This window comes from Cajanus cajan, chromosome 11 (assembly GCF_000230855.2).
Source record: "Cajanus cajan strain Asha chromosome 11, NIPB_CcT2T_4, whole genome shotgun sequence".
NCBI lineage: Eukaryota > Viridiplantae > Streptophyta > Magnoliopsida > Fabales > Fabaceae > Cajanus > Cajanus cajan.
Window position 1 is genome coordinate 36,942,156 of NC_138527.1, and position 14,980 is coordinate 36,957,135.

At 32.4% G+C, this 14,980-nt stretch overlaps 2 protein-coding genes across 2 annotated transcripts; both read right to left on the minus strand.

Moving 5' to 3' along the window:
* Positions 1-991: 991 nt before the first annotated feature.
* On the minus strand, positions 992-3,627 carry LOC109800888 (SKP1-like protein 1A). Its single transcript, XM_020361806.1, has 2 exons — positions 3,241-3,627; positions 992-1,453 (listed from the first exon to the last, which is right to left on the minus strand). The coding sequence occupies exons 1-2, from the start codon at positions 3,532-3,534 to the stop codon at positions 1,280-1,282; spliced, it is 468 nt and encodes a 155-aa protein (XP_020217395.1). The 5' UTR covers positions 3,535-3,627; the 3' UTR covers positions 992-1,279.
* A 2,561-nt stretch (positions 3,628-6,188) lies between these two features.
* Positions 6,189-13,936, minus strand: LOC109800134 (protein MID1-COMPLEMENTING ACTIVITY 1). The gene is made up of 9 exons (XM_020360846.3): positions 12,928-13,936; positions 12,446-12,612; positions 11,803-12,227; positions 10,344-10,759; positions 9,960-10,060; positions 8,667-8,738; positions 7,192-7,298; positions 6,717-6,810; positions 6,189-6,490 (listed from the first exon to the last, which is right to left on the minus strand). The coding sequence occupies exons 3-9, from the start codon at positions 12,208-12,210 to the stop codon at positions 6,438-6,440; spliced, it is 1,251 nt and encodes a 416-aa protein (XP_020216435.1). The 5' UTR covers positions 12,211-12,227; positions 12,446-12,612; positions 12,928-13,936; the 3' UTR covers positions 6,189-6,437.
* Between the last annotated feature and the right edge of the window lie 1,044 nt (positions 13,937-14,980).

The window sequence follows — 14,980 nt, forward strand, 5'->3', positions numbered from 1 at the left end:
TCTTGGATCATCACTAGTCTGATTCGATCGAAGTCAATTTTTTAACTTAGAAGAAAAAAACAAACTTGTCATATATAAAAATTATTCAGGACAATAATAATTTTAAACCATATAATAATTTCTCACGTATGAGAGTGTTTTCCCACTGAGCTCGTTGATACCTCCAATCATCACCAACAGCCAACTTCCTTGGTACCTCCTTTAATCTTCACATATGGCCAACTATTATGCTATTGCACAAGTAGAACTGAATCATATGACATTAATCAAGATAGAAATAGGCACAATTTTATCATCTGTGATCTTATTAAAAATTTAATATAAGATTCATTGCTTCCAGTGATGAACCTATCCTATCCCTGTAAAAAGTGTATTAGACTTACAAGGGATGTACAATACCTTACAGAAAATGTGAAAGTTGAACGAACAAGCTAAAAGGAAGTGGTTGATCTTGGTCGGAAAAGTAAAACTATCTCACTTATTACATGTGGATCTAGTCAAGATAAATTTTTCTGACATGCTCAAGTGTATAATGTTCCAATGATCAACATGTGCCTAATAGAATAATTATGGTGAAATACAGCCAAAGAATTCACTTGTGAAATTCTCTTCTGGACCTAAATATAGTATGTTTTATGTGAAATCATAAAAAATTAAATACATTTAAATAATTAACGTTCTTAATATATACACAATTGAATTTTTTTTAGTTATACATTTTTACAAAATTAATCTTTTTGTGCTGGTACATAAATTCATAGACCAAAAATCTTAAACGATAATAATGTACTTGGAATATATCAATCAGTATTCAGTGATCAGTGACGAGGTAAGAAAAATAATTTGAGGTATGAACAGAACCTAAAACATGGAGCTACCACCTGAGTAAATATGTTAAAACGATTTCCTAATCTTGATTTGCTGCACCACCTTTACATTACCACACTACATTATTATTGAAATCGATATTCCTAATATATGGGATGGGAAATTAAGAACCAATGGTTGGCTATTATTGAAATCGATAACCCTTGTGTCAGAATCACCGCATCCCTTCATCATAACTATTACTTACAAGTTACAATTCAAAGTGCTCTTAAGTTCATGAAGAAAGATAATTCTGACCCATAAACACAGTCAACAGAAAGAGTCTGAAATATAAAATAAACAAGTATATAGCATAGGTAAATCTACATGGACGATCTTTGATAAACAAACAAGCATATAGCATAAATCCACATGGCAGATCTTTGATTCAGATTTTATGAGCTTAACAAAATCATTCAAATGCCCATTGGTTTTCCCGACGAACTTCCTCTTCTTCCTCTGGAGTAAAGTCATTCTTGATATTAAAGGTCTTGCGAATTTCCTCTGGAGTCTTCCCCTTGATCATGTCTGCTACAGTCTGGCATGTAAGGTCCAGCAGGCTCTTGATATTCAAGTAGTTCGCAGCCTAAAGAAAAAACTTTTACATTAATATTTAATAATACATAATTAACCCACTAAATAAATAGAGTATATGTGAGCTTTCCATTGCCCAAATAATCAAAACATGGAAAATGAGGGATCGTAGTAGAAAATTAAAGTTTATGAGTTGGAATTTGCAAATATAAATATGCAGGCATTTAATTTCTCCAAAGTACTTTAGACATAAAAGCAGAAGACCTCAGCCATTGATGATAACATTAATAAAGTGGACGGTAATATTAAGGAATGATGAATGTCATCAGTATAAATCTACAAGTTTACATTTTAAATATTAATTTCAGATGTTCTAAAACATGTTCTAGTTGCACTTTTACCACGACCAACGCAAAATTTTGGTTCCCTAACAATAGTGTTATAAACTCAAGATATCAGGGTGTAGCAGTCGGCCCCATAAACACTATAGCACATAATAGTGGACAGTGGGATGACTGCTACTCTGAAATTTTCTACCCCCTCCGTCCCAAATTAACTGCAGTGTTAGCATTGTAAATTGTCCCTTAATTAATTAAAAGTAATGCATTTGTTGGGAGGGTGGGGTTATTGTAGTAAAATTGCATAAAAAGTGATACATTTATTGTCATTTTTAATGTGTAGAAACTTTAAACTGTAATCTTTGTGGGTGGTGAGAGTATATAGTTTTGACTAGTAGTTCAATTCCCCAAAAATGATACAAAAAATAACTCAAAATTCATTAGTAACAGGAGGCAGCAGGTCGCCAGAAAAGTAGCAGCAAGGCATCAGAAAAAAGGAGAACAAGGGCAGCTCGCTGAAGAGGAGAAAAGACAGAATAGAACAGCAGCACCCTCCAGAGAAAAGAGATGTTGCTACTTGTCAGAGTAAACAGCAACAGTTGCCGGAGAAGACAGAAGCAAGGCAACACCAATGGAAGATAGGTAGAGCGAGGGTTTGAGAAGAAGAAACAAGCTCAGGATACGAGAGAATCAAAGGCTGGGTCTACATATTACAAAACGATTATTTATGGGATGTAAGTAAACCAAAGCAATAAGCAAGTCGACAAGAAGTAAATTCAGTAAATTTGCATGCCATATATGTAAAAATAAAAACTGGCACATTTAAGCCCAAAAAATATTTGGACATCAAAACTAGGAACCTATATCACAATAACATTGAACAAAGCAATTAGATATCATGCAAATATTCAACCTAAAAAACAGCCACGAACAAACAAAAAAAAAGTACAAATATACCATCATCGATTGAATGCAAAAAATACTCACCTAAATGTACAAATAAACCATGGTCAAAAACTGAGATACATAACCACAGGTAATGTGAGTGTTGTTCTCCAGTTATAATTGGAGTTTTACCTAAGTAATACACGTTGACATTTAATAGAATCCTTTACTTGGCACATTACCTTACGAAAACTCCAACTCTTATTGAAGAAATACACCAACAAAACCTATGGTCCTGCATGTAAGTCTAATCCATAAACCATGTCTACAAAAGAGCAACACTAAATCCGCATCAAACTCACAATCAACAAAAACAAGCACAAAAACCCTCCGCTAGGGTTAACCTAAAACATCCCATCACATAACAATTTGCCCAATCGCCAGTTTTGCAACCACACACAGCTCGAAGAACCTCGCCAACTACATCACCGATCACAAAAAAAGCAACAGCAAACACATGAAAAATACAACCTAAAACCAAATTCCAAATAAAAAAAAATCGATTAAACCGCCAAATCGAGAAAATAAGAATAAAATAAATAAATAAATAACTGACCAGGATGAGATCGAAGAGCGTGGCCTGGTCGACCTTGACGAAATCCGTGTCCCAAGCCTTGAGATCCTCTTCGGAGGGTTTGTCGTCGGGGTTGGCGGCGTCGACGTGCTTTTTGCAGTACTCGATTACCTTGGCCAGGATCTTGCTGGTGACGTTAGGGAGAGGGATTCCGCTGTCGGCGCAATCGTCCTCGATCATGTGCTTGATTGTCTGCGACTCCAGCGCCACCGCCTCCTCCACCTCGAACGCCTCGCCGTCCGAGCTCTTCAGGGTGATCTTCTTCGCCGACGACATCGCCGATTGATTGGATTCTGATTTGGATTCGGAAAAGGGAAAGTCGCAAACCCTAGCTTTTCTCTGATTGGGGTGAAAAAGGTGTAAATAATAAAGGGATTGCCTTATTTATACCGCTATTGGGTTGGGTTGGGCCCTCTTTTCCTTTTCTTTCTCTTTTAAATGTTTTGTTTCGTTTCCTTTGTTTATCCATTCTCCTCTCTCTCCCACGTGCCTAAATAAATCACTGTTGTTTAATAGCGAATTTGGTTTTCTGATGCACTTTTTTTTTTTTTTTACTAGATACATTTATTTTCTCTTTTTTTTTAACCACCATAACCATAAGTATAAATATTACACTTTTTACTGAGAGATATGGATATGGATTCAAGTAATAAATGTATTATTTTTCTAGATTATATGTTATTCTTTTCATATTTATTTTTGTTAAAATGGTAGATTGGCCATAAAATAGAAGGATATAATTATTAGATTTAATCTAAATATAATTTACGTTCTTATTGAATCATAGATATGTAGATAGCTGAATCAAATAAGAGATAAAATAATTTAAAATGTTATATACATATATCAACAGAGATAAAAATAATTAAAAAAGATAAGAATAATTTATGTCTAAGAAGTTATAGAAAGTCTCCATAAAATCGTAAATGAAAGGAATAAATAAATTTAACTCAAGAAAAAATGAAAAAATAAAAGATTAAAAATCTATAAATTTTTTTTTTTTTTTCTGATTCGTCCCTGGAGTATCCATCATTGAAGGGAGGCACCTCAAAGTGGGATAGCTGGTCCCAAGATTTAACGTGGCTGCATAAATAAGGCAGGACTCGAATCTCTGACATTGCTTAAACGTGGATCAACCCTTACCACTGAACCACACGCTTGGGATTAATCTATAAATTTCTTTAAATATTACTTGAGATATATTTTATATTTAAAAATTAAAATTGTATTCTTAATAATTAAAAACAACTTTCTATTGAAAACTGAATTTAGACCTATTAGGAGTAGTAACAACGGGGTTTTAGTTAGTTGGATGGCATTAAAGACATTTTTTTTAGCTTAAAAAAGTATTTTAAAAAAATAGTTGAATGATACTCTAATATGAAGTTAATGGTTATCTCAAATTATCCAACTTAACTTAAAATTTTAAGTATAAATATTTGAATATTAAAAAATAATTATTGATAGAAATCTAGATATTTTAAAGTCAAATAGAGACAAAAGAAAAAAAACAAATATATATATATACACATTGTTTTTTTTCAAAATATTTTATTTTAAGTTCTTTTTGATCCTCAACAAAAGTAAAATATTTTGTTATTATTGTTTTGGTCACTAAAATGCTTATATTGTTCTATATCAATATGCATGTCACCAAACAAGTTAACTAAAAACACAATATGACAACTAACATGTTATATCAACCAGCCAATGACTCATTGTCATTTTATTTTTAGTAAATATTGTCTCTACTCTTATATATAAGACCTAAATTTAATGTACTAAGATAAAAAAAAAATAGTTAATCTAATTGATATCAATAAATTTATCTTATTTTTATATATTTTTTAAACGTATTATTGTACTATTTTTATATTTAATTAATATTTATTTCCATCTCAACCAATTAAAGTGCATGTCATACATTACTTCTCTCTTATAGTTAATATTGTTTATTCTCCAAATCTATTAAAATATATATCCTTTAAAGAATTTATAATTAATATATTTCAATAAATTAAGAGAACATATTTTAATTTGGAGTATTGTAGTCTAAAAATAATTAATACATTAAATACTATGAATTGAGTCTTATAATAATGAACAATTATTTTAAGTTGAATCTTATAAAAAGGAATATAAGTAGTAATAAATTTATTTAAAAAAATTATTATTTTTATTAAATAAATTTATTATTAATTAAATTTTAAGCTAAATTAATGCTAGATAAGAAATTTAAGAAAAAAAAATTAACTCAAAAAATAATGTTAAGTGTTCAATTTATATCTATAAAGTTAAGTGATTTAGTGATTTAAATGGTAAGTTTATTATGAAGGTCAAGAGTTATAATCCTTATAAGATCACTTTATATAACATTTTTAAATAAGGAATCTCATATTTTAATATTATACCACTAGTCCATGATATCACTGCAGTATTCTTATTATTAAGAAAACTAAATGAGCTTTATTATTGAGAAAAAACGGTTGAACAAAAATAATTATAATAATTTCATAAATAATCCTGCACTTTAAAATGTTATAAAAATAAACTTCAATAAAAATATAATCATTTTAGTAAATTAGTAGTTTTTATTAAAAATATTACTAGTTTAAAAAAATCTCACATCAAAATTAGCTTTAGACCTTTGATGTTCGCTTTAAACCTCCTGATTATCTGGCTGAAATGTGAACGCATGTCAATGACAACGATTTAGACAGTCCTCCAAAGATTAAGAGTATCAACACTCTTGCAGGCTGATATTATGTACAAAGAGCTTCGAGATTAACTCCGTCTCCTTTAGCTTTATTATTTTGTCAATGTATCAAGAAAATAAAAACCAAAATTAACAAAAACCAAGATTAGTTTATTGAATTAGTTACGACAAATGATATATTTTAATTTTATACATGACAAAGCATGCCAAGAAATTAACTCAAGACAGACTATATTAAACCAGGGAAACAAAAAATAGGTTTATGATACACCATCAAGGCATCTACTATATCTAAAAGCAACTTTTACCAGTACAACAACATAAAACTACTGTACAATAGTTAAACGAGGCCAGGTGCGGTAAGAATAAAAATACATAATTCCTGCCTTCCAGTGAGAATTATAATATGCTCTTCAAGGAACATTGAATCCCTAAACAACCAAATGATAATATCATTTGTTAGTTAAGATTCCATGTACTGGGAGGGTGGAGGGCTTGTTTTGGTCTTCTCATGGCCTGCAAAATGGTTTTAACATCAAATATTTCGCATGCAACTTGAGCATTGATCAGCAAGAAAAATTTGGAGCTGGTAAGAAAACGCCGCGGTAAAATAGAAATTTATTATAAGCTAGAACAAAATTCAACAGCTTTTGCTGAGAAAAGGAAAGACGACAAAGACACCTGCATGGTTAATTAGCACTTCGAATTTTGCATTCAAGCAAGCTGAAGAATTAGGACATACCACTAAGCCCACGGATCTCCACTTCTCTCCATTCTTGCACAAGGGCACAGCAGCAACACATCAAATGAGAGAGAAAATCATCAATAAAGCCCCCCTAGCATAGAAAGTAGTTGTGGGTAAAAACACATTGAAAGGGAGCAGCAAATGTATGCATAATAGTAAGACTAAATACTTATGTATGCTCAAATCTTAACATATTCATTATCTCTATATTTTTAACTAACCTTGAAAATTCGACTATCAGAACCTATTTTGAAATAATAAGATACCGAATGATATGAGCATGCTTAAATAGATGTGGATTATGGAATATATCTCATGGAATAAAATGAATACATTTACAATGAGTAATGACTAATGATGTCAATAAAAGTTTCCGTGCAAAGCTAATCATGTCTAAAAATCCACAAATACTGGGTAACAAAAAGGAGGGGATGTGAAGTCATATTGATGTAGAGAAGGAAGGAAGCATTACTGTGATGTTCAACATCTTCCGAAGCTTCCTCCTTACGCAGCAAGTATAGCAACAGCAAGACAATATTAATGAATATGCCATCAAGTCATTACATGCTTCTCCCGAGGCTGAAAAAACACAAAACTGAAATCATAGTAACAGAACCTCAATAATGCTCAAAGTGTTTCAAACCAACCAAATTGATGGTAAACATAACAAGCAACCAAGGTTGCCAAACTCGAGTCTACATAAACTTCTGGAACTTCTGTAGACTTGACTCTTAAACTCATAAGATTATGAGTTTGCCTATTATTAAAAAAAAATTAAAAATATAATGACAAATATGCATAATATAATACTCTTAACAATAATCTAATATTTCACTCCATGATATAGCAACGTAAAGTAGCAAACTACAACAATAATGTGTTATAGTACAAAAGTACTAAGTAAGATTAAGCTACACAAACAACCAAATTATACATAAATCCATAAAAACATACGATACTAAAGTGAAAACATTTGAAAAATGAGTTGATATCTTCAAATCACTTGAATCACAGTAAAACACTAACATTATGGGGTCATGAGGAGACAAAAGTTACATTTGATTTCAAACTCATTAATTTGCTTTTTTGACTCGATAGTTTATACAAATTTAAAGAGTTAACCTAGCTTTATCCAGAATAGAGTTTGAGTTTGACATAAAGTTAACTTGTTTTCTCTACCTAGAATCGCAAACTCATCAGTTTGACAACCTTGCAACCCATGAGAATTTTTTTTGCAACAAAGAGAACCCTTAGCATTTACTTGTAAGGTATGGAAAAGATCTGAATTACATAAAATTATGTCTTCATTATTGGTAAAATTCAATATATAACTCTGCTTCTGATAGAACACCAGTTGTAATAGATGAAAATAGGATTAGATGACTCCAGCAGAAACTACAGCAATTTATTGAATGTCCTAGAGTTCAGAAACCCCTACAGTGACTCCCCCTTATAGCCGAGTTCTAAAATTACATTTATTAAAACTAAGTTCCATTTTTTCTAGAATAGACTTTCCAAATAGTGGGTCTATTGGCCTGAGTGGTTTGAGTCATTATCATGTCCAGTCTTCAAAACATAAGAAAGTGTAGATAAGACTTCAGACAAGGTTTATTTTAGTCTGAACAAGACATTAGGGTTATCTGGAAGCATCAATGAGTGATCAGTCTAGTTCTGAAATGGAGTGTGGTGACTGTAGAAACCATAATTTAATCTTCAGCTAAGCTAACAAAGTATAGATTCCAAATTTTATCACTCCAGTTTCCCAAAAAAAGTCATGTTAAACAAGGAAGAGAATTGAATACGGCACGATATCTCATTCGCACTGATACATAATAGTGTTAAGATTGATGTCAACATAAGTTCTAGCTTTTTGTTGGCAGGAAACATTTAAAATGAAACAGCAGTCAGAAGTAAATTCATCACTTTAAAGCATTGTAGCCAACTTACATATGGGCCTGTTTCTCGCAACAGAAGCAATCTTTGAAAATGTCCCGCAAGGATAGAAGAATGTCTTCATACCTGCAGAGCAAATGTTATACTTATTATTAGTGATGGAAGTATAGAGGTATTGAAGGTTCTCTGGAGTTAATTCTTTTTTGTTTATACTATTTCCTTTTTTTTTTTTGCGGTTCAAAGGACTCCAGATATCTATTTCATAAAAAAAAAACATGAGGGGTTTTCAAACAACTATTCATGTGTGTATCAACATGTAAGTTAAAAACGGCGAAAAGCAATTTCCACAACTACTATCAACAGCATCTAGTCTGATTGAGATTCACAGATGAAAAAAGGTGTCCAGCAACATAAATCTTACTAGTTCCTGATTCAACATGAATTCATCTTATTCCATGTGCATTTGACAAGCCATATACATCAAGACAACAACAACCACCAAACATTTCCCACTAAGTGAGGATAACCACATCAGATCAAATAAGACCATAATATTTTATTATGAATCATATTTACAAACAAATAAATCATTGGCCTCTAAATATTTCTTAATGGTTTTGCTTATTCTTTTCTTGATCTCTCTCTTCCTCTAGATATAGGGTACCCTCCATCTAATCTATTCTCCTTATTTAAGCTTCTTCAAGTCATCTCTACACATGTCCAAACTATCTAAGGCAAACTTCTACCATTTTGTCTATGGTAGGTATTACCCTTACCCCAACTTTCCCTCTAATTCATTCATGCCTAAATTTTGTCTAGTATGACCACTCGTGAAACACAACATTTTAATCTCTACTACATCGAGTCTATTCTCTTGTTAGCTTTTTACCACCCAATACTCGGTTGTACACAACACTGCGATTCTTATAGCCATGCAATCATTTTTTTCCTCAAGTTTGAACCATATCTATCTTACTTTTGAATTTACACGCAGTTGTCTATTTCATGAAATTCAGTGTTAAGTAGCATATCATGCAAATCACATCCCCATAAGTGCAACTTGAGGGAAATTACATTTGTGAAAGAGAAACCTTAGTTTACTCAAACAAAAAACCTCAAGATGATGGCACAAAAGAACATGGTTTTGTGACTTGGATTTTGAAGCATCATATATGAAAAAGGGTTGCAGACTATAAACTAGTATTACTGACATGATGGAAATGAACAAGAAAGTGCATTATAGTTGATAAGGCTACAAATACAGTGAACCACAATATACAGGTAATGAACCTCGGGTGAAAGAATAGTAAACAAAACCTAAAGAAAATCAAGCAAGGGAGAACATACAAAGAGAAGGTTCAGAACAACAAGCAAGTAAATCAGTGTGCCAATCCTCCTGCTGATATGAACCTCCAGTTGATACCAGATCCTTTTGTGCGACTGAATATCTGTTTGACATCAATATAAGTAAAAAATCACAAAGGTAAAGACAGATAAACTAATTAAAAATAGTTATTGGCTGCATTCCAATGGAATAAAGGGATGGAAGCAGGAACTTCAAGCTTTTAGAATTAGAATAGCTAAAACTAAGGGTAAACTTTTGACTTCCTAGATGAGAGAAGGGTATAGTCAAAGAATTCAAATTTCACATAAATATTTCGACATTTGGACAACTAGTTATCCTGATTGAACCTAAACACATTGAAGTTGAGGAAGAGAGAAATAAATCACCTTGCCGGTGAATGCTTGTCAACTTTTGCATTGTATTTTTCATCAGATGAATGGTCCTTGTCACCGTTGGCATCAGAGTAACTGTATTCCTCTTTCTTGTGATTTTTCTCCGCCAAACACTTCTCTGGAACAGAATAAGCTGCAACTTCTGTGACATCTAATAAACGTTGAATGACTTCACACTGATTCATATCCAAATTTGCTTGTGACCGCTGTAGCTCTAGTTTAAGCTTTTCATTTTCTTTTTTAAGTGCTTCAGTGAAAGAACAGTTAGGGTATGAACAAGATAGTGTTTTCTTCAACACAGCAGTGTCATCTTTGTCAGGCTCAGGTTTAAAAATAACTGTCTGTGCCTTTTGGTCCTCATCATCCAATGTGTATTCACGTTGATCCATTTCAATAACTTCAAGTCTCTCCTGAATATTCCAGAGCATGAAAGAAGTAATAGATTGTTAACCATACATTCAGACCAAATTTACAAACACAGATGCTACCATTAAAATGACAATATAAACCAGGTCAAAATCCTCATAAATATTGGGAATGCGCAAAATCCAGAAACAAAATGCTGCAACTTGCACAACAGCCAGACACATAGACATTCATCTGTATTCTCTCACAAAAACACGAGAAGAGGAACAGGGAGTTTATTAATTGGTCGATGGCTTACAACATAGGCTACTGCCTTTTTTATAGTGTTGCTGATTGAAAACTAAGGTAAAAGTAAAAGAAATACCCAACTCTGTTTACAGGATCAAAATGAAGCAGCTAAACCTTATGGGCTAGGTAGCAAATAGTACAACACAAATGACAAAACATCAAGGGATGTAGTGATAGGATCAAACTAAATGGATCCTTAAGAAGACATATTCAAACTAATTTTCCATAGATTTAAGCATACAAGTTGCATATCAAACTAAACCATTTAATATGGTTAACTGGCTGTACGCTGTACATATTCAGTACATGCAACTAACTAGGGTGGGACCCAAATTTTCACAAGCCAAAATTTCAAACTTTCAGTGCAAATACACTACAATATTTCAGAGAGGTAACTGAAACAATCAATAACAACTAATCTGGGGTATCTAGCAAAATATGGACCATGCTGGATAAAATGTTTAGGACAACACTGAAGATGTGAGTAACCCCTTTTTAATAGCCTCAAACTAAACCACTGTACAATGTTGAAGCTGACAAGAACATGCAACAAGTGTTGAAAACCTTGAAATCAAGATTATTATTATAAGCTAAGATGGCTAAGTAAACAATATAGACATAGATTTGAAGGGGAATACAACTCTGGCATGATTGATCAGTAGCTTCCTAGAAGTTAAAAGAGTAATTCCAATAAGTAAAAAAACATTAACTTTTTCCTCTATCATTTTTTAGGTGATCAACAATACAAAGACCATTCACAACAAGAGATAGCATACAATTGAGCACGGCAAAGTAATACCCTGACTCGAGCATTGTCCACAAGAGTAATGAGAGGAACAAGACGCAGGTATCTGTCAATCTCATTCTGAGCCTTCCTGAACTGGTAAACAATGTTCCATCCCATAGCCAGCAAATAAAGGTAACTCCGGTCCTGACAACTATTGACCAATATGTAAGACCTTCTGAGCGCATCTTCCAGCTGCTCTAGAGGCTCCCTAGTTTCTGGGTACTTCTTCAGCTCCGAGATCTTGAGCTGCTCCAGCAAGTTCCCAATCAACTTCAGATGCTGAGCAAACTGCCGGCAGTTTTTCTTATGCATCCGCGCAGTGCTGGCAGCTCTCACAATCATCCCAATCAGCCGCACAGCATCCACGCCAGTCAACTGCGCCACATTTGCAAGCTCCCCCATTTGATCCCATGAAGCCATGCTCTCAACAAATCAACCTAAAAATCCAGCCACATCAGCTCAGAACACCAATTTCCAAAACTCCATTTTAATCCTTAATAATTTCATCAAGAAATAGCAATAAATAATAATGATGATTATAAAATAAAATAAAATAAAATAAAATGTCAGAAAAATTAGAATAAATTATAATGATCATTATATAAATAAAAAAAATAATGCACCCTGAACACACATGCATAAAAATTATCCATACCTTGTAAGAAAATAGAGGCTGCTCCACTCGCACGACACAAGACAAAGTGAAGCAGAGAAATCTCAACAGTAGAATAATATTTCAGGCCGGATCAAGCATTCCTCAGAAAAATGTCTCTCAGAGATAGCATTGCCGTTGAAGATCTTGGATATTCAGGGACAAAGACACTGCAAAATTAGCAAATGCAATTAAATCGGTCAACAAAATAAATAAACCGAAAGAAAAAAAAACAAAAAATCTTGACACTGAAGAAATCTAAAGTCACTGCATCCATGCATGAAATCTATAATCTATAATTAAAATACAACCAAATCCGGTTTAATCTCTCTGTTTAGTTATTTATTAACATTTAAAAAAAGTCGAGAAGCGTGATAAATGCAGGATTAAACAGTTTTACCTAAACAAGGAAATGAAAAGAATCGATGAGACGCTACAGAAAAATGCATAAGCAGTGGTTGTTATAGGAGGCTCGTGATACTTACGTAAAAGAGACATGCGGAGAAAGGGAAAAGGAGCATAGAATTCAGGTGATTGCAGGCATTGCTTTGCGCGAAGGAGCTCTAGTCCTTGTATATCACTCTTTGTCTCTCTCTCTCTCTCTCTTGCTCTTATCGCTCACAGTTTTCGGTTCGGTGGTGTTCTGTGCAGAGTGGAGCTTGGCCGCATGTGATGTGCACCTCCCACTACGCAAAAACCCTCCGTTTTGAGTGTTATTACGGCAATGCCACTCCGTTTCACGGACTGTCACACTGTAACGGCGTGACACGGAGAGGTTGACCCTTCCAGAAGGAGTTTTTTAATGGCGTGCCAGCTGGCACTTCTAGTGTGAGCTTGCTTGCCAACAAATGAAACGCACTACTTACCAAAGTGTAGTGTAGTGTAGCTAGCATAGGTAAAGGGCGTAGCTTAGGGATACAAAATTCATGTAGTAATATAAAAATCTAAGAAGCGGTTACGGTTTTGGATGGACCCGTCAATTAAAAATAATTATAAAAAAAATGGTGTTTTAATTATAATGTGATTAATGAAATATTAAAATAAATGGAGGACTGTCTCTAACTCTAGGGTCGTGTCAATGAGATTCTTGCAAAAGAGGAGTGATTGATGAGGAAAAAGAATGGTTGGTTGGTTGGATTGGAAGTTGAGAGGTTGAAAAGGAAAAGGAAAAGGGAAAAGAAAAAAAAAAAGGAGGTTGCAGTAGCACAGTCCTACCAAACGTATTGGTTGAATTGGAAAGGGCGAATAGCGTCATTTAAGGAGGCATAATGGGATTGATTAATTATGATGAAGAGGTGTGGATTGAGAAAAACGAAGGGCAATTAAGAAGGCGTGGAGGATATTCTTGTGTGTTGGAATGGTGAAGATTCATTGATTGTGGCAACTGCGACGTGGAGAAGCAGGAGTGTAGTGAGGAGCACGTGGCGTTCATCTTTTTATGTTTTCACAGTTCTCAGTTCTCACCAATTACAAATAGTGGCCTTCTGTCTGCACCACCTACGATGCATGCAGCTCCCAACTGTCTCCCAGGACACCACTATGCTCTATTATGGTCTATGGAAATGGACCCTGCCCCTAAGGGATGTTTATATTTATATAAATACTTTTTTCACCAGATATTCATATGTTTTAAATATATTTTTAATTAATATAAAATGGACAAATTTTAATTTTAATGTTAATAAAAAAAAATATTTTTCATTCTTTTAAAATTTATAAATATTATTTTTAATTTTTGTAAAATAAGTAAATATTAATTTTGATCATTGTAAAATATTTTTCTTAAACTTTTGCCCCTTTAAAATTTAAAGTTATTAATTTGATTTTTAAAGATCATTTTAAGGTATATAAGGAATATTTGTTTTAAATATCTATATAAAAAAATTTAAATGTCATTTATTTTAATATCACTAACAATTATGATAATACTTGAAAATGTCACTTAACAATCTAATAAAAAAAAAGTAATTAAATATATGTAAGTGGTTAATAATTAGGTGATATAAAAGATTTGTAGTAATTTTAAAAAATGTGAGAAAATTGAATAACAAATTTACAGAAGAAAAAAAAACTAAATAAAATGATATTCCAATTGTGAATACTTTTTTTTATATATAATAAAACCGGTTATGATTTTTAAATAATTTTTCATATATCTAAAACTAGTTATATATCCGATTATGATTATAATTGAGTTTGCAACCGGTTATAGTTAAAACCAATTAAAAGTAAATTTATATCTGATAGACTTCTACTGTTTATATGCTTTAATTTAATAATTCTTTCTATATTTAAATTATAAAAATAATTTTTGAAAAAAAATGTTTTTAAGACTATTATTTAATGAGTTTTTTTAACTATTTTTTTTTCAACAACACTTCTTTAGGATTTTTTACTAACTTCTAAATTTTTTTAATCTATTATATTAATTTCTAAATTAAATTAAATTTTTTAAAATAATGAGAAATAAAAAATAATTCAATTATAATATGCTTTACATATTAAAAAGTATTCATTTATTATAAAATTTAGTTACGC

Coding starts and splice junctions, on each gene's coding strand:
- LOC109800134 (XM_020360846.3), bottom strand. CDS start 12,210: ATGGCTTCATGGGATCAAATGGGGGAGCTTGCAAATGTGGCGCAGTTG. Junction 10,760..11,802: donor TGGACAATGCTCGAGTCAGG/GTATTACTTTGC, acceptor TGGAATATTCAG/GAGAGACTTGAAGTTATTGA. Junction 6,811..7,191: donor GGAAGATGTTGAACATCACA/GTAATGCTTCCT, acceptor TTTCTATGCTAG/GGGGGCTTTATTGATGATTT.
- LOC109800888 (XM_020361806.1), bottom strand. CDS start 3,534: ATGTCGTCGGCGAAGAAGATCACCCTGAAGAGCTCGGACGGCGAGGCG. Junction 1,454..3,240: donor CGCTCTTCGATCTCATCCTG/GTCAGTTATTTA, acceptor TTTTTTCTTTAG/GCTGCGAACTACTTGAATAT.